Source organism: Crocodylus siamensis, chromosome 6, assembly GCF_052110815.1.
Source record: "Crocodylus siamensis isolate JL-2025a chromosome 6, ASM5211081v1, whole genome shotgun sequence".
Taxonomy (NCBI): Eukaryota; Metazoa; Chordata; order Crocodylia; family Crocodylidae; genus Crocodylus; species Crocodylus siamensis.
The window spans coordinates 89,159,472-89,184,918 of NC_143400.1; the positions used below are offsets into that span (position 1 = coordinate 89,159,472).

The 25,447-nt window shown below is 40.8% G+C and overlaps 1 protein-coding gene across 4 annotated transcripts in view; it reads left to right on the forward strand.

Annotated features, from left to right (window-relative positions):
- PIK3CA (phosphatidylinositol-4,5-bisphosphate 3-kinase catalytic subunit alpha) overlaps nucleotides 1–25,447 on the forward strand; it is a 72,413-nt gene that overhangs the window by 31,773 nt on the left and 15,193 nt on the right. For all 4 annotated transcript variants that reach the window (XM_090051222.1, XM_090051221.1, XM_090051220.1 and 1 more), the window contains exons 5-16: nucleotides 460–705; nucleotides 3,188–3,273; nucleotides 9,252–9,357; nucleotides 11,673–11,825; nucleotides 11,947–12,081; nucleotides 19,637–19,761; nucleotides 20,139–20,220; nucleotides 20,710–20,874; nucleotides 21,458–21,561; nucleotides 23,201–23,372; nucleotides 24,244–24,350; nucleotides 24,788–24,909. In XM_090051222.1, coding sequence (XP_089907348.1) covers nucleotides 460–705; nucleotides 3,188–3,273; nucleotides 9,252–9,357; nucleotides 11,673–11,825; nucleotides 11,947–12,081; nucleotides 19,637–19,761; nucleotides 20,139–20,220; nucleotides 20,710–20,874; nucleotides 21,458–21,561; nucleotides 23,201–23,372; nucleotides 24,244–24,350; nucleotides 24,788–24,909 — 1,603 coding nt within the window. The remainder of the gene's footprint in view (nucleotides 1–459; nucleotides 706–3,187; nucleotides 3,274–9,251; nucleotides 9,358–11,672; nucleotides 11,826–11,946; nucleotides 12,082–19,636; nucleotides 19,762–20,138; nucleotides 20,221–20,709; nucleotides 20,875–21,457; nucleotides 21,562–23,200; nucleotides 23,373–24,243; nucleotides 24,351–24,787; nucleotides 24,910–25,447) is intronic.

A 25,447-nucleotide genomic window follows, 5' to 3' on the forward strand; every position in this document is an offset into this window, starting at 1 on the left:
GGTAGTTTTCTTAAGTAACAGTGACCACTTTGATGGGGACCCACTTGGTAAGAAAGCAGGTGAGCAGCTCTGTCTCTCAAGCAGCAACCAATGTTACTCAATAGATGTGCTGATTGAGGCTGCTCTTTTAAGATTGTCACCAAAACCAGGCACGTTCAGATACAGGACTGAAGTATACACTTTACTTCCAGCTAGTAGTATAACTTTCTGCTGCTGTAAACATTGTTCATCTTTTTAAAATTTGAGTGTTGTCCTGTACAGCAATCTGATTTAAAACACGAGTGTCGCATTTTGTTTGCATTGTGCAGGTTGCTAGTAATATAGCAGCTCTTACAAGAGCTCTCTAAGCGTATTTCTCTTAACCTTTGTTTTTGCATGCACTTTCCTTTAATGCTTTTTGGTATTTATTACAAAGAATAAACAGTAAGACACTTTCAATTTCGTTTCCAACTCTTGCAGTACATAAGAAGCTGTATAATGCTTGGCCGCATGCCCAATCTGATGCTGATGGCCAAAGAAAGCCTTTATACCCAGCTGCCATTGGATACCTTTACAATGCCATCTTATTCCAGGCGCATTTCTACAGCGACCCCATATATGAATGGAGAAGCTTCAGCCAAATCCCTTTGGTCTTTAAACAGTGCGCTGAGAATAAGAATTCTCTGTGCAACATATGTAAATGTAAATATCCGAGACATTGACAAGGTAAGGCAACTGCTAAATGCAAAGTAGTAGTCCACTCATAAGTACTTGGTGATGCTGTTCACTCTACAAAGTAAAACGCATTCCAAGTGAGTTATTCCAGTAAATGTTTGTTCCGTTTCTGTTCTTCATGTGATTTCCCTGTACAACAGGCCTGAAATCTAAATGAGACATTTTGAATTTTAGAGATTCTCCTTATGGTAGAACCAAACTACAATTTGCAGTGAAGCTTGTTACTTTACCAGTCACACTTTTTTGTTGCACTCTTGCCAGTTGAGTGTTTTCTTCATCACTATAATCGTTTTAAAAACTAAGTTACTTTTAAAAATGTAAAAAATAAGAATAGCAGCCACTCTGGATTCAGGAGTGAGACAAACTAAGATGGTCTAAGTATTATTTTTTACAGAGTATTTAGAGGAAGTCTATATTAAAAATTTCAACTATTTCTAGGAATTCAAAATGTGCTCTGAGTCCCATTTTTAAAGTAGTTTTTCGTGCATCTCTTTATATACGAGATGGCCTGGTTTTTTGATCTGTTCTAAAGTACTAATACAGAAGAACCTGCTTTGTTATAGTCATGCTCATATGTGACTATAAGCAAATAACATTAAATTATTATAATAAAATGTTATAAAAATGTAACATAATCAAGATGTACTTTGTTCCTTTGAGGTGTAGCTAAGCATTTATGGGTGTGTGAAGATGAAACGGGGGCTCTAAATCGGAGCGGTGGGTTTTTAAAGTACACCCTCATATCGTGCACACGCCCCGCGCTTAACCTACTTTTCCGACGGTGGGGAAGGGAGGGCGAGCTGCCAATGGATGGAGCAGTCCCTGGGCTGCAGTGGGAGCTGGTGCTTCCCTCCGTGGCAGCAGTGGCTTCTTTCCCCACCCTCCAGGCTGCACCCCCTTGCAGGCACCTGGCTCAAGCAGTCCCAAGGGGCACCACAGCTGCAGAGGGAAACACCAGGCCCCCCACACAGCTCAGGTAGGCAGGTGCGAAAGATCAGTGGTGCGAAAGATCAGGCTCACCGCTTTTCTTGGGCAGAGCCTGCCTTCCCGGGCTGCTGCCAGGCTGCCTGCAGGGCTTCCTACGGAGCTGCACGGAGCCTGGTGCTTTGCGCTGCTGTTGTAGGGACAGCAAACTAAAATTCCTCAGAGGAGTTTTAGTCTGCTGTGCCCCAAGTCATTTAAGGTGCATTACACCACTGAATTTCCTACAGCAACTGGAATTTATGTGCAATACACCGCTGAGGCATGCAAGCACCGATGCCATTAAAGCAGTGCAAAGACATTTAGCCCACTTTAAAGTGTTGTACACACGCCCCTCATTTTGTCTACACACAGCCTATCTCTGTTGTTAAAGACTGAAAGCTAAAATACAGGAGGTTTTATTATTTACTTCAGTGGGTTCAGGACTTACCCAGAGAGAGAGAAGGAACTACCAAAAGATGTGCTGAACTATATGCTGCTATTTCTATTCTATTCTGTTTTTTTGCTCTGGTTCATAACAGATTCAACGTATCTACACAATGCTCTCTAGATCCCATAAACAGTTTAAAAGTAGTATCTTCCATAAATTGAAAGGTTGCATTCACGCATTGCTCCCAATGTCCCATTTTTTTCTTGAGAAGCACGGGGTAATTCAGTTTATCAGATCAGGTCCATGTTTTCAAACCTGGCTGCCTAGCTCATTGCCCTCAGCTGCCATCTACTTAGCTGAGCTAGGGATTACACAGCACTTAGGGTGCATGCATCTACATGTGCATTTTAATGCACAGTAGCCTATTTTAATGCACCTTGAAGTCACAAAAACCATGCGCTTTTGCTGATGAGGTACTAAAATTAATGCACATTAGCAAAAGCACATTAGTGAAAGTGTAGACGTGCCCTTAGGCAGCTAAGTGACATAACATTTTAGATGCAAAGTGGAAAATGCCATGCTTATTCATTAAATCATTATACAACTTCAAATTGTTCCTTTTGAGATATTTACTGCCTATGGGTTTGATGCTGTGAGGTCAAGATTAGCAACCTGTAGGACCTCAGTTTTTGATGCTTCATTGGAAATAAACCAGGGCGCAGGCAAGAAAGATGTATTAAGACCACAGATCTGCGTAAAGAGCAATTATTATAAGACTCATTAGCTACCCTAGGAGAATAATGGCATTCAGCTCAAGCTAGCTCAGCCTAGCTAGTGGACAAGAATTAAGGATCGTTTCAATAGTTTCTTGATGTTATTACTCAAGTAACTCACTCTGGAATGCTAACGCAGAGGAAACAAGGAAACGAGAAAAGTACTTCGCGATATTTGAACCCCTTCGTGAATTTTTTTTCTTAAAATTGATCTGTTAAATTGTGTGGTTCTAATAAACACTACCACTGTGGTTCTTTACACAAAACCCCCCACCTTTTTTGTTCAGACAAGGTATTTTATTCAAAAGGGTTATAATATGGTGCTAATGTTCAAACGCTTGTTTTTCAGATATATGTCCGAACAGGTATCTATCATGGAGGTGAACCATTATGTGACAATGTGAATACTCAAAGGGTACCTTGTTCCAATCCTAGGTAACTAACAACACTTTACTGAATTTTACATAGAAAAATAGTTCCTAACTACTTTGCACCATCATAGCCACAGTCTCTGGCTGAATGTTATTAATGTAAGAGTAGATTCTGCTTCCTGAGAGAGTAGCTTCCTTGTCTCTGAAAAGATACTGAAACTTATTTTTCATGAGCAACTAAGTAACTAATCATTGAATTTTATATAAGCTGTTCATTTCCAGTAATAAATTGTTTGAATTAGATTAAGTTAGAAAATACAAACTTGCATTGCAGCTCGTAAGATTTTACGTGAAGCTAGTAACTTTTAACTCAACAGATCTGCTCCCCTTTGTGTGTTCAGTTCCGTATGCGTCCACAGAGACACTTGCTGTTTGGTTTACAATACAGAACAAGCATAGAGATATGGATGACTGGACTTGTGAGTTGCTAGCAGTGTCCCCACTGCAGGTTCAAATTCTGCTCTCCGTATGAAGCAGTGCAGTGTGCCGTATGTAAAATTTGTGTCAGTGGGGTTGTATAACTATATAGCAAAAGCACTGCTTACTTTTTCCCTATTACTGGCCCACATACAATAAACCTTGCTGACTTTCAGATTCACAGTATGTTTGCAGGGCCACCAGCTTGACAAATATTTAGGTATCCTACTTGTATTGAACCTAGCACAGTTAGTTCATGCCTTTGCCTGGGTCTCCAAGATACCACCACAATACAAATAATTTCTACTGTGGGAAACTTTGATTTCCTTCTACCCCCCCCAGTTAGAGATAATATATGTGGAACCAACATAGCACCCTCTTACAGAATCGCTTTTCAGAGTAAAACCACAGTACCTTTCTATAGAATCATCCTTCTGCGTAAAACCACATTATGCTTTTTTGCAGAATCAGCTTTCAGAGTAAAGCCACAATTGGAGTGTCAGTCTTTTTTCACAAACAACAGTGGTTTGTGATTTAATCAGAATGATTAATGTCCACCAGTGAGAGACAAAAAGGGGAAAGTGCTGTTAAGTTCTTGGGATGGATGCAAGACTAAAATCAAGGTGCATCTAGAATATGCAGAGTATACAGAAAGCTTTAAAAATGTTGTAACAAGTCCTATTAAAAGAAGAGTTGTGTGAAAGAGAAGTGAAAATATAAAAATAAAACCAGAGGACATGCACTGTGGCCCATGTAAAGCAGGGCTGTTGAAGCATGGCAGAGATGTGAAAGCAGTTAATAACATGGAAAGGAATGTTATAGAGGACAGAAACCTAAATAAACCTGAACTGTCCTGGTTTGGATCTACAAATACCAGGTAAATGTAAATGGAGGTCCTATAAATGCAGAGTCTGAAAACAAAGAACCTGATATCTAAAAGAAGTTAGGTGTCTACACTACTCTCCATATCTTTAAATTACAAGCCTCAGCATGGCCGAAATCAGACCCAAAAGATATTTTGTCAGATAACTCCTAATCATTTCCTCTGTGACAGCCTGTCTTTAAAAGCTTTTTGGATGGTAATAACATTTTACCTTAGACGACTAAGGTGTTCTCCAAGGTTATTATTACTATTACTATATAATATTACTAAACATTTTATAGTTAATAGGCCTAAAGGAATGTGTTACTGAAAAATAATTTCTCCTTTCACATAATAGTGATTCAGTTTAATTGTAGGGTTTAGGGTTGTTGTTTTTTTCCCCTTATGTGGATGTTATAGAGGAAAAGACCCTTTGGGGACTAATGAAAATCTTGGTGTAGAACATTATTGTACTCATTACAGCTCTATAAAGAAGGTTACTTTGTCATGGTTCTAAGGCCGTTGTCATCCACCACTTGTTTTGGAACTGAGCAAGCTGAATGCAGTTACCTGGCTGTAGATTAGGCATAAACGGTACAGATTAATGTGAATCCAAAATGTCTGGGGACCTAATTTTGGTTGGTAACCAAGTATTGTTCTTAGACCATCTCGGGCTCCTCTTCCTTGTCGCAGCCTGTTCGTACTGGCCCACTTTTTATTTGAGACTTCCTCGAATGTGTTCAGCTATGTAGCTCTCCAGACCTCCTAATGACACTGCAAGATTGTCATACTTTTCCTTCCCCTGATAGTTCAGTACTAGGGCTTGTAGTAAAGACACCTGCTTCTGATCCAGCTATTCTGGGAGAAGATGTTGGCTGCCAGCTACAGTGTTTATAGCTGTGTCAAGAGTTTTATAGTTCTGTATTGACCGCATGATGAAATCACCTACAGGGCCTTGGGAATCTTTTCGTAGGTAAGGGCTGTCCAAGTAGCAGTTCACGAGAAGTTAAATCATGGCCTGTGGGGCTTATCAGTGCAGTTGCTGGAGCCACTGGATTGATGCAGTTCTGGAACCCAGGGGGTGAATATTGCCTTTACTTGCTTGCTAGCACATTCAGGGTCTTCAGTTGCCACTGGTGACATAAACTGGAAGCAGGGTGAAAAGGGATGAACAGTGGTGGTGGTCACTGCCTAGCTTCCAGAGTTGTATAGGTACTGCCACAGCAGTCAGCTGCTGTCCCACTGTTGGACCTTCTGGCCCACAGCGAAATAAATGGGACAGCCTTGCTATATAGATCATCTCCACCTTGCACTAGGTGCAACTTGCAGCATGTTTTCCAAACTAGAAAACACTATGTGAATAGAAATAAAGGGTGACCTATATCTGCCAGTCTCCTACCCGTATGGTTGGCAACACTTACTGTGAGCTTGATGGTGGGTCACGCTTTTTTGTCTTCTGATTGAGCTCTCATTTTACAAGAGAGTGTCCATGTCCCTTTCTTGAGCTTAGCTGTGTGCCCAGGACTATACTGCCATGTTGGCATTGGCTATTTTTGTGCCCTCCATGAAGGTGATGCCCAGGTCTTCTGCTCCAGTCCTGTTTCCCTTTATCAGCCATGTGTGTTGCTGCCTCAGTTAGTTTCTTCTATTGGTTGGATGAGGCTGCCCTAGAAGAGACTAAGTGTAGCACAATGCAAGAACTACAATATGGATTGCCTGTTATCACACTGGTCCAGTTTCAGTGACCCTGCTGAGTGAATTATATAAAAGGTGAAAAGTTCTGTTGCCTTGGGAAAACTAACAGCTTCTCTTTTAAGGGCAAATCCAAAAAATAGGTTCTCTGTAGATGTTAAAGGAGCCTTACTGATGCATCTTCAGCTTTTGAGATCACTGTTAGCTTTTGAAATACTTCTGTTGGGCATTGGCTGTGCTCAAGGAAATACTGACAAGCTAAAACGGTCTTTGCTGGTGGCTTCTTCAAACAGAGGAAATTTAGCTTGGCAACCCCAGTAAGGAAAATAAATGCATCCGGCTATTACCCTTCTAGAGCACCATTTTATCAGATGATAGATTCAAGCTGTTTAAAGAAGTATTTAAAAATAGTACACTGCAGTTCTGTAGAGTCAAATTTTTACTGTGTCAAGATTGTGTAAATTAGAAATAACTGATTTAATTTCAGTATAGTAACTCCAGAATTAATATTCACAGCTGAGAGCAAAATATAGGTCCACTCAGTTATACCAACCAATATAAAATCTTGTTTGAACTACCCAAGATTGTGATAATTGCAATCAGCTGGTGACAGAATGCCAGAAAGTGGCTTAATCTGTGGGATTAGGTAATGTTTGAGTTGTTGTTGAAGTGAAAACATGTACTTTGACTTGTAGAAAATGATAGTCTATTAAAGCCGCCACTGCTTTTTAAAATAAATTATTTGAAGACACTTTTTTCACTTATCAAAGCTGTAAAAATTATTATATCACTAGTTATAATACAGTCATTGAAACAGGTAGCAGTCATACTGCAGACTTTTATCTGACTTGCATTGACTGAGACCTTGCATGCTGCAGTCATCTCTAGTTCTGTTGTTAATTGCTTCCTGTTCCGTTTACTGATGGACTTTTTAATAGAATCACAATTAATGTAGCTGGGCAATTATTTGGAAAATATCCAAAAGCTGCTAGCAAACTGCTCTTGTTTTCACACTGTACAAATAGTCACTTTGCTGACATTTAGAAAATAGACCATATGCCAAATGTATAGGGAAATTACATTTTTTTTTAAGGTTTTATCACACTGAGGAAAAAGGAAATATATATTTAGGGTAACTACGTGTGCAGTTAATAATCTTTCATATGAGAATTTCATTTAATTGACTTTCATTTTAGAATTTATAACTTCAAAAGCTTTGTGTTTTTATTTCATTCTGTCTGGAGTAATACTTTCTCTACACTTCTATATAGCTACAAAAGGCTTTATGTTGAATACCAGCTGTTTACACTTCAGTTATTTTACCAGCAGACATAGATTTTTTGTGGATTGGAGTCTATAAAAACTGGTTACCAGTGTGATTTCACTATAAAAAGATGCAAAAATGACAATGAAGGTTCCATGTTTGTTGGTAGAAAAATATACTTATGTGCATCCTTTTTTCCTTGGTAACCCTTCAAATTCAACCTAATCTCTGAATGTCAGGCCAAGTTCTTTTCTTCATATGCTGCTGCTTGAATAAAGACGATTTTGCTCGTCAGACTAAGCCCTCAATAATTAACAGCTATTGTCCATCCGTTGTCTTCAAAGTAGACGTGTCTCAATTATTGCCATTAGTGAGTCTGCAAAATGTAACTGAATTTTATGAACAAACCTGTTGATGCTTGAAAAGAAAGAAAATCTTGGTCACATTCTCTGAGTAGTGCTGGCTGTACAGAGTTAACTAGACTTTAAAAGAAAACAGCTTTTGGGTCCCTAAGTCAGCAGATGTGACTGAATGCATACAACAAACTTTCTTGGGGAAGAAGAGGCCATTTTTATGTACCGTATTTACTACATTCTAAAATGGGGGTATTTTTCCCTAATGCAACATGGGAGAAATGAGTACAAAGCGACAGAGGCACCTGCTGTAGCTGCTGCCTACACCCTCCTACCCCATGCCCCCTCCATGGGGGAGAAGAAGGGGGTCGTCTTAAATTCAGGGTTGTCTTGGATTCCAGTAAATACGGCAGTTATATTCCAAGGTGCATCTTGAAACGCAAGATATCTAAAGGTAGCATTGTCAAACACATAGCCCATGGGCCAGATTTGACACTATGAGCCATGTAATCCTGCCTGTGGGTTGCAGACTGATCCTGCTGACTGCAAGCAGTTAGTAGAGCTAGTCTGGTACACAAGCTGGACCCATGCACTGCACATGGCATAGGGGGCTGGCAACAAGGCACACACTGTATGTTGTGCCCACCGGCCTGTGCTCTGGTTGCAGGGCTGGTCCAAGCCATGCCAGGGCCAGCACAGAGGGCTGGGCTGGTGCAGCATGCACCCCATGCCAGTCCTTGTGCTGCATTCAGTGCATATGGCTGGTCCAGCCTGTGCTGCAGGCAGTATGTGCTGCCCCTGCTCTGGGACTTGCACTATAGGCAGTGTACAGGCTGGACCCAATGCTGCATACAGAACATGGGGCTGAGAGAGGGTGCAAGCTGCATGCGGCATCCTGTTGAACCAACCCTGTGTGGTTGCTCTGGTACACATGGATGGCCTGGGGCCCAATCCAGATCAGCGCCGAGAGCCAGTGTACAGGGCCAGTCCAGCAGGGTACCACTTGCAGCATATACACCTTGCTGGCACCCTAGACTGTGCAGCTCCTGCAGGATTGGTTCCAGCCTGCGCACTCTGCAGTGCAAGCTTCATTGCAGGCCTGGCACACTGCATGCGGCTCAGGGGGCCAGCACGGGTCACGTGCTGCATGCGGCGCTGCAGGCCCTGATGTGGGCTGATCCAACCTGTAGACCGATTCAGCAGTCCTCATATGGCCCATACAGCCGGGTGAGTTTGACACCACTGTTTGAAGGACTTTGAAGGGAATAACAAAGCTAGGTTTTCTTGGGGGGGGGGGGGGGGTTCCCACTATCATTTTTGACCGTTTATTAAGTGTTCTTTATTACCTAAGTTTGCTTTAACTTGTTTTTTATTTTTATTTTTAAATGCCACAGATGGAATGAATGGCTGTCATACGACATGTTCATTCTTGAACTCCCACGTGCTGCTCGGCTTTGCCTCTCCATCTGCTCTGTTAAAGGCAGAAAGGGTGCGAAAGAGGTAAAATGTTTCAGAGTTTCAGTATACTGTCAGATAAAACTCCAGGCAACAAAGCTTGGAAAGAAGCCTTGGTTAACACATAAATGGAATGTAATCTAATTAAAATTGATTTGTGTTTGATTAAAATATCACTTAACATACAGTAACTTTTGGTCAGTCATGAAAGTTGAGAGAAATTGTTTTTATGACTAGAAATATTTTTTCTGTTCAGTTTTGTTTTGTTTTATTTATTAATGAAAATCTGTTTCCCTATAAGTTGTGGTCTTTGTTGTTGTCCAGAAAGACTTGGGTTCTTAAATCCATAGCTTTTAAAATCTGTGCTGCTAGGTTTTTGGGGGAATTTTGTTTATTTAAGAACTTGTGTGGATTTATGAGCCTAATCTTAGACACAAGTATAATAAAGACCAACATTTTTAATCGTTGCACTGGCACGATGAGGTATGTTTTTACACAAAAACTTCATGTAAAACTTGAAGTCTTTTGTCACTTGAAGAGCAAAATCTTATTAAAGGTAACTAGTTAGACTTCATTCTCTGAAATGATTGTTGGAACGACTAATGACGAAAGTTGGGTATTATGGTAACGATGGGTAAAAGGAAAGTGGAGACAGGGTTGAAGAGACACAGGAGAAATGTGGTATAACTTTTCATAATTTCCTCTGCTAATTTGCATATTTGTATAGATGCACCGGAAAAGTGATCTCTCTCCACTCGACAATAGACATTTAACATTGGTGCTATAGTTATGTCTTATGACACTAGCTTAAAATGCATTCTGTTTATATATTTTTATAAATTATCACAACTTAGTTTAACTAAACTCAGTTGGTTGAATTTACATGATTCTAATCCCTGTTTAAGAGTATGTTTTCTGTCTTTGATAACTTAGACAATTGACTAATGCATATGATGTCAATGGATAATAGTAAGATTCTTTACTCCCTTGTTTTCCTGAATCCAAATTTTTCTGAAAAAATGATGCAAAACAGTTGTTTGAATATGCATGTTCCTTTCATTGACTTGTACTATTTTCTGGTTTTGTGAATGGAATTTAAGGCAGAAAAATAAGCAAATCAAAAATGCAGGAAGAATAGTTGTTACTAACTTCAGGCTTCCCCTACGGCCCAGATCCAGCCCTCCAGGCACTTTTTATCTGGCCCACAGCACCCACCAACAAATTGTACTCTGCCTAGCCCTTCTGCCCATGAGGGTGGGAGCAAGGCGTCCATATATACACATGCCCCAACATACTGAATTGCGCCTCGCTCCCACCCTTGTGGGTGGAAGGGCCCGACCCAGTGTGGCCAGCAGGTAGCTTTCAGCTGCTGCAGCCACCGAGGACCTGCTCTGCCCTGCCCGGGCTGGGCAGCATCTACCCCAGCCCTACTTCCTCCCTGTGAGGGGCCTTGATTTGCTCCCCCACCCCACATACGTTCCCCCACAACAGACGTACCAGCTGCACCCAACTGCTCTCCACACTGCTGGGCTACACTCCTGACCCACCTGCATGCTGCACTGCGGCTGTGCGCATGCACAAGGCTGATGCCACCTTGCCGACGCTCTCAGTTTTCCTTATATCGGTACCGATCCGATACGGGACCAATGTATCTCTGCACCTCTAATACACACACACGCTCCCAAACCTCCCCATACCCTACCATACACACATACACGCACACACATGCATACATACGTACACGTGTGCACCCACACCCACACCCACACCCACACACACAAAAAATATACAAGACTTAAGACTTTATTTTTGAGTTGTTATGCCGTCACCCCTATATATATTAAACAAACACAAATCATGACAAAAATAGTTTTTTGTAATAAAATTAAAATACGTTATAGCAAGTGTTTTGAGTTTTTAGTGTATTATTTTGGGGGTTTTCTGGTTCTAAGATGGCAGCCCTCCTTCCTAAAAGCATTATTTCTGGGGGGCAGGGGGAGAGACTTCTGGTGACAAAGGTCAGGAGTTTGGGGTGGGCCTTCCAGTCCCAAGGTGGCAACCAGGGGGCAGGGCAGCTGTCAAGGGGCAGTGCTCCTCATGCAGCCCTCGAAAGCTCACTAAACCTTGTTAAGCGACCCTCCACCTGAAATAATAGCCCCCTCCTGCCCTAGTGTCAATATATACAACAGAAATAGGGCTGTTTTGTTTTGTTAATTTACTGTATAATTGTGCCATTCCACATTTCATTTTTTTCTGAAGATCTGTTTTTTTCCTCCTCTGATTCTTTTGAAATTTGTGACTGTACCATAATGCATTAGTTACTAGATGAGACTGAAGAGTGATCATTTGATCTCTTTAAGGAACATTGCCCACTGGCTTGGGGAAATATAAACATGTTTGATTATACGCACACGCTTGTATCTGGGAAAATGGCTTTGAATCTGTGGCCAGTACCTCATGGGCTAGAAGACCTGCTGAATCCTATTGGCGTTACTGGGTCAAATCCAAACAAGGTATTTTGCATGTTACTTTACGTGTTTAATTTCAGCCTTGTTTTCAGTCCATAAGATTGTTCTCTAATTTGGTGTCTTTCTGCTGAGCACCTGACGGTAGTGAAAATTCTTTATTTTTCAGGAAACTCCATGTCTAGAGCTGGAATTTGATTGGTTTAGCAGTCCTGTAAAGTTTCCAGACATGACAGTGATTGAAGAACATGCCAACTGGGCTATCGCTCGAGAACTAGGGTGTAATTACAGCCACGCAGGGCTGGTAAGAAGAACTTATTTTCCAGACTTAGCTGCTACACATCTTAAGATTTTAATATTTTGAAGTACTTGAATAGTGAAGAGCAAAGCTTTTACGTTTGAGTTAGAAATTTCAACGCACACACACATCACACTTATCAAATTCATGTTGTTAAACATCAGACAAGAAGCTGACAAGAGGTTCTGTCTCTTGCAGCGAACTATGTACGCTTCGCTGATCAACCAAAACCTTTTACGGGTAGAACTGTCTTACGCTGCAAACAGTTTGGGACTTTTTGAGGCTTACTTAAGCAGCTTGTCTGGATGTCTGGACTTGAGGTTAATTTTGCAAAAAGTAATACAATTAAGTTCTTCATCAATGGCATTTTTTTAGTTCTGTCCTCCTGTCACAGTTTGCTCTCTGTTGTAGATAGACACTGTAAAATCTGCCTTTTCAATCTAAATGTGCGTGTAATCCTTTACTTTCTTCTGCAAAACCAGTCTTTTACCCTTTTGCTTTTTAGTAGCAAGTTGGCTTGTTTGTTTCACCATTTCTTGACTATTAATAGTAAGAACAGAAGCATTCCTATAGGCAGAGCCCCATTTATTCTGTGATTCTGTGGCCTTAAATTTGCCACCAGATCTGTCCTTTGCTGCATGCTTGCACTGTAGGCTCTGAGTTTCCTTTTAATTACATTTCTAATCCAGAAAACGTGAAGAAACTCTTAAATATGCATGAAAAATGATTGTGCGCTTCTGAAACACTTTTCCATTCAGTTCAGTGGACTGTTGGTTCTGATTAATAAAATGACCACTTAGGTTCAGCTTATCGCAGAGTGCATGGGGCTGAGTAGAATTGCATTCTACATAACAGATTTTTTTAACCCTAAACTGGTTAACAGCCAGGCTGTTTCTTGCTTATGTAAAGTATTCCTAACTCTTCACTATATGGAACAGCAGAATTAACTAATTACTATAATCCCATACTTTTGAGAAGCAAGAATTCTTACTAGGCCCCCTATGTTTCCTTCCAAAAACCTTTTGTGTTGTTTTTACAAACAAATACTCTATACTCACTTCGGCGTGCATGACATACCCAAGTTTGTGTCAGTTCATTTCCGTAATGCTTTTAAAATGTCCTAGTCCTGCAGACATCACTTTGAGGTTGAGAGTTCACTGCTGGATATGTTTGTAGGTCAGGCGTTAATGGCCTCTTACAATTCTGTTAAAAATACAAGTTTATTTCCCAGGATTTTTATGAGATTTGTTTCTCATTTTAGTCCAAACTCTCTTCTCCTCCTCCCTCCCCCCCCCCCCACCCTACCTTACATATTCAAATATTTTACTCCACAACACTTTCATAAGCCTTGGCATTATTGATGTTAGTACTATATGCATTCCCACCATTACCTGCCCATTTTATATGAGCATTGTTTTTGGACAAGTCACAGTAGCATATTGGCAAACCTGACGACTTGCAAGACTATAGAATTGTTTTTAGTAGTTCTAGGGCAGTGGTTCTCAACCTTTTTAGGCTCAGGGCACCACTCAGAGTCTCAGCTTTTAGCTTTCACTCATTTCTTGACTACGGAAAAAAATAATAGAGCAATTCTTCGGTTGCGAAAAACTTGGGCCACAACAGGTCAGAATGTTTTTGATGCCATGGGTTCCTATTTGAAATCTGTAGGTTTATCTTATGATTTGCATAAAGATGTTTGCATGCCTAGTTTCATGCAGCACCCTGAAGCAACCTTAAAAAGAACTCAAAGCACCCCAGGGTGCCATGAGACCCTGGTTGGGAGACACTGATGTAAGGAGTTGTACTGAATGAATGCACTACTACTATTAGTACCACTGCTAGCGGTAGTAACGTATGTTTTTATATTGCCCTTGTTTCCATTGTATGAATGTTTTCTATTATATTAAGTGAAACGATATCACATTTTTTGCTCTTTTGTTGTTCCCCCCCCCCCGAAGAAAGAATCATGAATGTAGAGGGATACCTTGATTGGGTAGTCAACCTCACCTCAGTCTTGACTTTACCTTGACTTTAGCAAGGCTTTTTATACAGTCCCCCACAGCATTCATGCAAGCAAGCTAAGGCAGTACGGTTTGGATGAATGGACTGCAAGGTGGATAGAAAGCCGGCTGGACTTGTCAAGCTCAGCAGTAGTGATCAGTGGCTTGATGTCTAGTTGGCAGCCAGTATCGAGTGGAGTGCCCCAGGGGTTGGTTCTGGGGCCAGCTTAGTTCAATATTTTCATTAACAATCTGAAAGATAGGATCAAGTGCACCTTCAGTAAGTTCACAGATGACATCAAGCTGGGGGGAGTAGTAGATATGCTGGAGGGTAGAGCTAGGATTCAAAGTGACCTAGACAACTTGAAGGATTGGGCCAAAAGACAATACTCAGCTTATGAGGTTCAACAAGGACAAATGTAGAGTCCTGCACTTGGGATGGAAGAATTGCATATAGGCTTGGGACCAATTGGCTAAGCAGCAGTTCTACAGGAAAAGCCCTGGGGGTTACAGTGGACAATAAGCTGAGTATGAGTCAACAGTGTGCCCTTGTTGCCAAGAAGAGTAACAGCATACTGGGATGCATTAGTAGGAGTGTTGCCAGCAAGTCAAGGGAAGTAATTATTCCCCTCTATTCTGCACTGGTGAGTCCACACCTGGAGTCCTGCATCCAGTTTTGTGCTGCCCCCCCCCCCACCCGAAAGGATGTGAACCATTTGGAGAGAGTCCAACAGACAGCAGTAAAAATGGTTGGGGGGCTGGGGCACGTGGCTTATAAGGAGAGGCTGGGTGGACTGGGCTTATTTAGTTTGCAGAAGAGACTGAGGGGCGGGATTTGATAACATCCTTTAACTACTTGAAGGGTGGTTACAAAGAGGATGGAGCTAGACTGTTCTCAGTGGTGGCAGATGACAGAACAAGAAGCAATGGGCTCAAGTTGCAGCAAGGGAAGTTTAGGCTGGATAGTAAGAAAAATTTTCCCACTAGGAGGGTAGTAAAGCACTGGAACAGGTTGCCCAAAAAGGTGGTGGAATCTCCATCCTTGGGGGGTTGTAGTTCTTGTGGAGGCTGATTCTCCAGTCTCAGCCATCCTTTAAGAGTGTCCCATCTCCTGTACGCTTGAGCTACGTGTTTAAAAGTTCCATAAAATAACATGGTAGAAAGCATTATTTGTAGAAGCTGACAGCTTTATCAAACAGGGATTTGGATGCATTCCTACATTGCAGACTGGACTGACAATGGGTGTGTACCTTAAACAAAGGAAGCTGTATTATGACTGCAAATTAAAAGGGGGTTTTTTTCTGACAATCAGTGCATCACATTTGGTTTGGATTTAGCTTTATTATCCAGAGGTTTTTAGAACCTTAAAGCTAATTGGAGCTGCGGGTACTCGGCCTTCTTTGAAAAGCAAGCCACATAAACAAAGCATTTCCTGTGGATTTAGTGGCATAACTGTAAAATGTCAATTATCACCTCTATCATTGCTGTTTTATGTTTGGTGTAAATGTGAAAGAACTAATTTTACACAGAAATAGTTGCACAGACTGTATCTTGAAGAGCTTCTATCAAAACATTAACAAAAAGAGGGAAAGGGCAAGGGACAGACGCATGCTTTCGTAGAACTAGAGGTTTAGTAGTAGGACAAAGGACAACGGACAGACTTGGCAAGTATTCCAGGAAGGCATATGACAAGGTTCAATGAAAGGCTGGGTGTTACAGGTGAAAGAAAGGGTAAACTTGATAATACAGGTTTGTGAGTTTGAGTGCTCAGAACAGAGCTGCTTTCTGGGGGAAGAGCAAGAGGGTGAATTTGCATGATAACTCCCATGTTTCATAGTTTCAACTTGTAGATACAGAAGGAGATGGGTCAGTTGTTGGCACTGAGATGAAAGATCATGTATGCCAGCCTCCTGCCTTGCTAAAATATGTATTACTCCATCTCCTATTTAAAATCTGCTTTAAATTAGAAAGGGAGCAGGTATGCAGAATGATCAGGTGAACCTCTAAGAGTGTGGGTACATACCTGAAGCTTAGCACTGCCGACACGCTTCCAAGAGCTGCAAAATCTGGAAAAACATACTTTTAAATAAAGGCCCTTTTAATATAAAGGCTTGAATATAGCCATCTTAATACTATTTCTCCTGTCATTAGCTGCAAATGAGAAGTGCAGAAGCACATAAAGTCAAATTGTCTTCAAAACCTAATAGTGTCTAGTTGCTGTGTTTTTTGAATTTTCAAAAATGTTAAATGTTCTAAGAATTAGGGTGATGTTACAAACTTAGACCTATTTCTCCTGAACCTGTCTGGATCCTTCCTACAGGAGCCTAAAGTTAGGTCTTAGTAATTAAAGATGAGGAAGGCCATTTAACATCTATTTCCATTTGCTTGTCAGTCCAGCCATGCGTAGTGTTGCTCCTTCTTTCTTTTGTTCTACTTTTGTGCTTTCTTTCACGCTGTTCCTTGCTATAGCTCTGATAGCTTCCTTATAGTTGCCTGCGGAATGTCTTTTTATTCCTTCCTCAAATTAATCTTTAAAATATTTCTTATGTAAAGTCTGTCTTAAATTTATCACCGGTGGTATCCCCACACCATCCTTGTCATCCCTGTATTGGCTAACCCGGGGTGCCCATCCTTTTGGTTCCATGGGCCAGATAAGTGGCATGGGGTCCGTCTGCCAGCTCGACCCTCCATACCAAGATCCAGCCATGGAGCACCCTCTTGCACTAACTCAGCTGCACACAGGCACTATCTAACATGCAAGACCACGTTATCTGGCCTTCAGGGCTCTCCATGGATTGGAAATTTGGCTGTAGGGGAGCAGTGATTTATGCAAATTTCTGAAGCCATGTGAAGCTCCACGGGCTCAATGATAAGGCTTCGTGGACCAGAGGTTGAGGACCACTGGTCTAACCTGGTTAATTTTGTAATCTTTAAGGCAGAAGCTGTATGTTCTGTATTTTGTAAAGCACTGCGTATGTTTATGGCTGAATAATAACTTTAATGCTAGATAAATGGAAGACAAATTTTTTGCAGATATGAGGGAATGTGTGCTGTGTTTTCAAGATCTGGCACTTCATTAGGCTAATACTACCCATCTCTTTATCACATTTTAAATAATTTAGCCCCAGAAACTATACAAGACATCAGGCCAAGCCATTGTTATGTGACTTGTCACTGAAATTCTGTAAAACATTTTCTGTTGTTAACATGCAAACTGATATACATATTTGTTGGTTTGTTTTTTAATGCACAGCATTGGCTTTTTAACCAGTACATTAATACAAAAAAATTAAAGTTAGGCATAAATACTGTTTTAATGGAGCATTTATAGATCCCTTGTTATCGCTAATATTGAAGAAGCTTTCTCGAATACGTACATTATATATAATCTACTTTACTGTCCCACACTTCATAGAATTTCAAGGTTTTGATGTTGACCTCAACAGGATAAATGCTATTCCCACTGGGCTTGACCTAAACCATGACCTTTCTGACCCATTATACAGGTACATTTTGTCTTATGATCCAACATGTACAAATAGTGTTAAATAACCTTCTTTTAGGCTGGTTTTGAGTAAAGATCAAAAAAATTGTGCTGAACTAGAAGCTAATATTGATTTTTGGCACTTTTAAAACTAGACTAGATTTCAAATTGAGAAATGAACTAGGAGTAGTTTACTACTACCTCTCTTCCCATAAATCCAATTGCCAATTTTTTTATAGTTATACAAACACAATTTCCTATTTTTAATGGTTTTTCTGTCTTTGGATGCTGTTTAAAATGGCCACACAAACGAGAAGGATATCTGAAAGGTTATCTAAGAAAAAGAGTTAACTTACTGCATGCAGTGGTATTAGTCATAAAGAAACTGAAAAATAATATTGTACTGTAGTCACTCTCATTTACAGTAATCAGTGTAAAAGTAGGAGGCATGAATGTCTGAACCTTGTAGCTGAAGATGCTATCTGTAGACAGCAGCAGATGCCAAGTCTGATCCCTTTTTGGCTTTGTTCTGCTCAAGATGACTTTTCCAGAACAAAGAGAAATGTTTGCTTTTATGAATTTTTATAATTCATATTTATTTTTATAGAATGGAGTATATACTGAAATTTGTTTATCCTTTCATTCCTGGCATGAATAATTTATCCACTAACTTCTTTCCCATAATTGTCTCTTAGCTTATTTTTTCACTGTACATCTCTTCATAACATGTACATTTTGTATCCTGGTTTTTGATCTCTGCAGAACATTATTTTGCTGTATCTGTTCCTGCAATATAGCCCTTATGACCATGTTCACTTGTAGCAGGTCAGAAGTATTTGTCTCTGCCTTTATTGGGCAGTTACTTTAGCAGCTGCCTCCAAAAAAGTGAGCAGATTGGAGTTATCAGTGCATCAGTCGCAGGGAGATGGGCAGTGCACGAAAGATGAAGGCATTTCTAGGGATAAAGGTAGACAGGATTCAAGGGTGTGGTGCCTTTTTCACCACTCTTAGTTGGAAATGTTAATTACTTGATTTAAGACATGTAAAATGTTCTCAGTGTAACGCAGCAGGTGACTAATGTTATAGTAAAAGAAAACAACATACTATAAACAGAAAGCAAAGCAAAATACTTACAATGTTGTTAACAGACCCAAGGTAACTATATATTAGAATCTCTTGGCTGAGTGTACAGATAAAATATTTTATGTACATACTAAGGCGTAACACAATTAATTCTGGAAATGAAATCAAGCTACATTATCCTATTATCGTTCTGTAGAGCTCAGAAATGTAACAGGAATCATAGATAAAAGATGCAAATTAGGGGAGAAAGATTAAAGAGAAGCAAATGAGTCATGAGTGATCAAGTACATTTCTTTGGTTTTGGTATCTTTTAAAATGCACCTGTGTAACAAGTTTTGGGGGCATACATGTTTGAAAAATGAAAACTATATGTGATACTAATCAACAGAATCAACCTAAGTAAGCTCAGTCCCATGTATACCCAGGTCTAATGGCCCTGCTCATATGGGGAGTCGTTTCAACATTAACCAGTGCCGGCTTTACAGTTGCATAGAAAGAATGTAAAATCCATTCCCCTCCCTCCCAGTTATAAAGATTCCTGGACTTAGTCTGTGTTTCCCTTCTCACCTCAATTTTTTTACGTCTTTTGCTCTTTGGGTCTTTTTTGCCCACTTCTAGTCGGTCTCCTCCACAGCTGAGAACTAAGACTAGGGATAGTCACTTGAACTTGGAGCTCTGTGGGGCTGTTGCTAGACAGCCTTGGTGATACTTGGTTATACTCCATCAACTGCTGTTGTCTCTTCATCCAGCCAACTGGAAATATGCCCTTTGAAGTGGTGGTGGTTGTGATGAAAGCTGTTAAAAAAAATCAAAACACTGTGTAGCAGGCACTCACTTTCCTTTTTTTAAAAAAAACACACCGTAAATCCTCACTGTCATAGAAGCAAATAGACTATACATACTGCCATGCTGTATTAACATGTTATGTAAATTAGGTAGCTTTGAGTGCAGAAGGAAGTGTATGGAGGGATAATGTACCACTTTCTTTTTACAGAGTAACAGGCTAGCTAGAGATATTGAAGTAAGAGAAAGTGACAAAGAACAACTCCGTGCAATTTGTACAAGAGATCCACTATCTGAAATCACTGAGCAAGAGAAGGACTTTCTTTGGAGCCACAGGTATAAAGAACCTAGATGATGAGATTCTGGAACTCACCTCCAATTTCATTAAGTGCCGTAATTGGTTGGCATTTACCTCCCTTTTATCTTGGTCTTGTTGCAGCTAGTATTTTAGAAAAGACACTTAGAAGCATATTTTATAGTGTGACTTATTTTCATTTTATGGAGAGAAGCAGGTGATAGGAGCAAATGATACGTGCCCTAGTCCTGCAGTCTTATCTGTACTTACAGATTCCTGAACCCATGCAGAGCCCCGTTGACCCACTGCTGCAGGCTTAAAGATAGATAAGGTCCAGCTATGCTTGAGTATTTTATATTTTCTGTTTCTCTTGTGCACGTACAAGGTAACTTTTTCTCTCTTCCTTTTCTTTTTACAGGCATAATTGTGTAAATACCCCAGAAATTCTCCCCAAACTGCTTTTGTCTGTTAAATGGAACTCTAGAGATGAAGTAACCCAGGTAATGTGCAGAAAGTAGATCATGTTAAGTGCACAGTATATCTTGGATTTTCTAAACAGTTATTTTCACAGTAAATTTCATGGAAGTGAATGGTGGTTCAAGTTAAATCTGTATTGACAGTGGGGTGTATCATACATGCCCATCTGCCTGATCCACAGAGGATAAGGCTGTCTTACAGCTGCTGTTCCAGAGCCTGGTTCTTTAACACATCTTTCGTAGTTCATGGTTGAATCCCTGGTGGCTGGCTAATGGGATAGACTATAAGCCCACAAGGTTGTAATTCTTAGTATTCACTCTTTTAATAGTAGATAAATTATTTAGTAGGTTACAATTTATGCCAACATATTTGCCTCTACGGTCTGAAGAGTAAACTCTAGTTTTTAATCGGGGAAATCAAATGCATAGTAGTACTTATAAGTGTCTGTGTCATAATGATTATCTTACCCATGTAACTGATTTAAACTGTGTGTTGGGGATGTTTGCACACAGATGTATTGTTTGATAAAAGACTGGCCTCCAATCAAGCCAGAACAAGCAATGGAACTTTTGGACTGTAATTATCCTGATCCAATGGTGCGATCATTTGCAGTTCAGTGTTTGGAGAAGTATTTGACAGATGACAAACTGTCTCAGTACTTAATCCAGCTAGTACAGGTATTCTTAACAAGTTTTGTTTCATTAGTTGCTCCATTTCCTTGTCTTATGCGTTGTTGAGTATTGTCGTTGCCATGTTACTCTTCAAGTAACAAGGAGAGGCATCTTGACAAGAGCAATTCCTTTGTGATTTTTCAGCCTTGAAAGATCCAACTTGGTCTGTTTTACTGTAATGAGAGATTGTATGCTATAACCCAGCACAGAGATAGTCTCCTGACTCGTTTTGGCAGCTGCACCAGGTCTCTTTGTAACAAAAGGGGAGCCCTGCAGGGGAAACTCTAGAAACCTGGAGGCTAAAATTTTGGCACATGTCAAGTATTTCAAGTGAATTGCAAGGAAAATATCAGAGAGGTAACAGGGTGTTTTTAGGACATGTCTAGTATATGTTCTGTGCTAGCAAGTATTATTCCAGTGTTGTCTTGCACTAACAAACACTAAACTATGCGAGTCCGACATTGCTGGGTTCTAAAATATAAGGTGTGTTCTGGGTAGTATTTAATGTAAATGCATGTTTCGCTGTATGTGTTATTCACTTGCATAACAGCATTTCCTAATGCTTTTGTGTTTTCTTATCGGTAACTAGGTGCTGAAATATGAACAATACTTGGATAATCTGCTGGTGAGGTTTTTACTCAAGAAGGCACTGACCAATCAAAGAATAGGACACTTTTTCTTTTGGCATTTAAAGTAAGTTTGTGCTGGTGTTTGGGTGATGGCTAGGTTCCTATAAACAACATCTCACTAGCAGTAAAAGTTTGAATGGTAAATTAAAACTCCATTATTCCTTCAGCTTTTACCCACTTCATGTGACCTGTAACATAAGGCAACATGATAGCATCTGCGTTTTAATTAGCACGTTTTAAAAACCTATAAAAAAAAAAAGAATCAAAAGTATTAAGAGGATATTAAATATTGAAAAGCTATTAAATTAAGCATTAGCTTTGGCTTCTTGAAGGACCAAAGTAGATAAGGCTGGTTTAATTCTTAGTTATCCTTTAACCAGCAACACTAATATTTACAACTTCCCTCTCCTGCAATAAATTTAATCCACTGTCTTCATCTCTGGATTAAGATAGAGGAAGAGTATAGTATGTGATTGTTCATTTAAAGACCTTGACTCCAGCATTATGGAGCTGAATTAAAGTTGAACAGAAAGCTGTAGTAATAGCATTTTTGAACCCTTGAAGAGACCAGCAGTCAACTGTAATGCTTTTCTAATACTGTGTTCAGGACGGTGCCAGTATCGGTGACAAGAATATTGCTCTCTTTTCAGAGAGGTAAATTCCAAATATAATCATGAACTGTTAGCTGAGGTATAAATTTAAGGCACTGTTTTTCCTAAGGCTATGATATGTCTCCTCTTAATGTTTTTGCAAGACTTGCACAAAGAATAGGGCTTTATGGAAAAAAGTGAACATTGATTCAGTTATTCAGCAGGGATCAGCAACATACGAGCCACAGATCAGTTCCAGCCCTCTGGATCTGGCCCACAGAGCTGGAGCCTACACCACTGCCTCTCCTCTCAGCCCCTATCCCACTCCCTGGGTGTGTGGGGGCCCACATGTGCTGTGTCATGGCTGGGAAACTAGGCAAACTGCTTCCATTCTGCCAGTATTTCCCTCCATCCCTGCCTCCCAGCTGCAGGTTGGGCCCGCCTGGAAACTGCACAGCCCCTACACACTTCCTCTGCCTGTACCCATGCTGACTATGCAGTAAAGACCTCTGTCAGGGTCATGTAGGTACCAGCTGCGCCTGTGGGCATTTTTACACATGGGGGGTGGGGCTTTAATTAGAATGGCTCCTAGAACCATTCTAATTAAACTGCCCACAGCGTCTCATATATCAGTGTCCCCATGCTTCAAAATGGCACCAGGGGTGCTTTAACGCTCATCCTATAAGCTTTATTTAAAGCGCCCTCACCACCATTATGAAGCATAGGGACGCTGATGCACGAGATGCAGAGGCTGGCTGACTTGCACTAATTAGTAATTACAGCTCATCAGAGCAGCCTCCTGGCACATCTACCAGCACCCCGTGTTGCTGCTTCTGCTTCTCACCACCCCCACCTCCCCACAACCCCTCAGGCTTGAAGAAATGGCAGTGGCATGGGCACAGCTCCTGGCTGTCTGTCTTGGCACAGGTGGAGGGAGAAAACCCCCCGCCCCTTGTTACTGACGTGGCACCACAAGGCCCACATCTGACAGAAGCTGAGTTGTTCTAACCCACAATTTATTAAAGGTTGCTGAACCCTTCCCAGAAAGACCACTAAACTCTTAACACCTGTAAACAGTCTTTTCTTTTACCTGTAAATGTTTTGTTCTCATAGGTCTGAAATGCACAATAAAACTGTAAGTCAAAGATTTGGTTTGCTTTTGGAGTCCTACTGTCGAGCATGTGGGATGTACCTAAAACACCTGAGCAGGCAGGTGGAAGCAATGGAGAAGCTAATTAACCTTACTGATATTCTCAAGCAGGAAAAGAAGGATGAAACGCAAAAGGTATCGTAGCTATAAATACTGTGGTTAAGTATGTGGCCTGTTAGTAGTTTCAAGAGTTAGATCTTCACTTGTTTATTAGACACAAGCAGTACTAGCATCGATAACTTACTAGATAATAGAATTCCTTACCAAAAAGTTGGGGTATCTTTTCTCCACCTATTGTTACATGGCTTTTGGTTTTAATAAATGTACTTAACCTAAATACATTTTTAGGATATACCTTAAACTAATAATTCATTTTATATATACATAGCTAAACTGAGGTTTGTCTGCAGCTGCTACCAGCCACGAAGCCCGGGCTGCTTCCAGCAGGCAGCTGGGCAGCTGCAAACATCTCCGGGCCCTGGCATTAGCTCCATACCACAGGGTGCACGCATGTCTGGGAGCAGACTTTGTCCAGTGGCCCAGGAGCCCAGCTCCGTGTGCCCACACATCTGGTTCTGTCCGACCTTCTCTGTGTATGCACATATGTCTGGTTCTGGACATGTTGTGCATGTGTCTATTCCTGGGTGTGTTCTGGTTCTCTGTGTTTGTGCATATGGGTCTCTGTGTGCGTTTGTCTGGTGCTCACGCTCTGCTGTTGGCCCCCCCCCCCCCCATTGCAACATGCTCAACAAAAAAGGAATACACAGCAACAAAAGCAACATTTATAATTATTAAATATACTAATATGCCATGCATCCTGCCATACACACCCCATCCCCCCGCCCTCATTTTGTTTTTCTGGCATGCCAGCTGTCTGGCACCTTCCAAGGTAGACTGTGGTTTATTTGGCACTGTGGCCAAAAAGCATTGCCTACCCCTATTCTATGTGTAATAATAATAAAAAAAAAAAAAAAATTCCCAAAACTTAAATCTTATTATTTGTCAGGTGCAAATGAAATTTCTCGTTGAACAAATGAGGCGGCCAGATTTCATGGATGCTTTGCAAGGTTTTATCTCTCCTCTTAACCCCGCCCATCAGCTAGGAAACCTCAGGTATGTTCTTCCCTTTTGGAACTGACGTTTAAATAAACCATGTTTGTGACATGCATTTTCTTGGTAAAGTTTAAATTGTGGATTTTACTAAGCAAATTTGTAGTGGATTCCTAAAGAACATTAAGCCAATGCCATCAGTAAAACGATTTAAAATCACCACAGAGCAGTGTATAACTCCATGCATTTGCAATTTCTGTGTGGGTAGAGCTTCAGAAATATGGTATATAGGATGCTCCCATAGTGGCTAGTGCCCTTTATTGCATTATGTTTAGCACTCCTAGAATGGCAACGGTGGCTAGTTAACTGTCCCTTTCTGTCCGTTCTGTTTTCACATCAACAAAAAGTGCTGAGGGGAGGAAACTGGGAGAGAAGAAGAATGCAGAAACACCATTCATTTGTAACAGTCTGGTGGTATGTTTCTTTCTATCTTTTTGTAGGCTTGACGAGTGCAGGATTATGTCCTCTGCAAAAAGGCCTCTATGGCTGAACTGGGAAAACCCAGATATTATGTCTGAACTCTTGTTTCAGAACAACGAGATCATCTTTAAAAATGGGGATGGTAAGGAAAACACACGTTTGTCTTGTTTTGATGTATTGTAATTGAATGGGGTTTTTTATTCACTGCCAATTTAATTGAAGCTTTTCCTAATGTGTAGGTAGGGCACTACCAAATTCATAGTGGAAGTGGGCTGTGCTGTGGCTCCTTTAATCTTGCAGGTTTGCCTGCACATCCCTCTGCTGCTGATTGGAGGGGCCCTGCTTGTGGCTCGCTTCTGATTGGCAGGGAAGCAAAAACCACAGTTTTAAACATGGCACTAGTTTTACCTCCCCTTTGGTCAGCAGCAGGGCTGCTGGGGCCTCTTGGCCAATTAGTGGTGGGGAGGAAGAACGATTAAAGGAGCTGTAACGCAGCTCACTTCCTCCGTGAATTCAGTAGGGCCCTATATATAGGATACGTCTTTTAGAGAAGTTCACAAACATTTGTGATGAGCATGTTGATTCTTCTAAAGAAGTAGATGTGTTTAAAAATAGTTGTTCCATATGCCGGCATTTATAAATGTAGTTGTGCTTGTAAGCCATGGGTGGCCAGCCTGAGG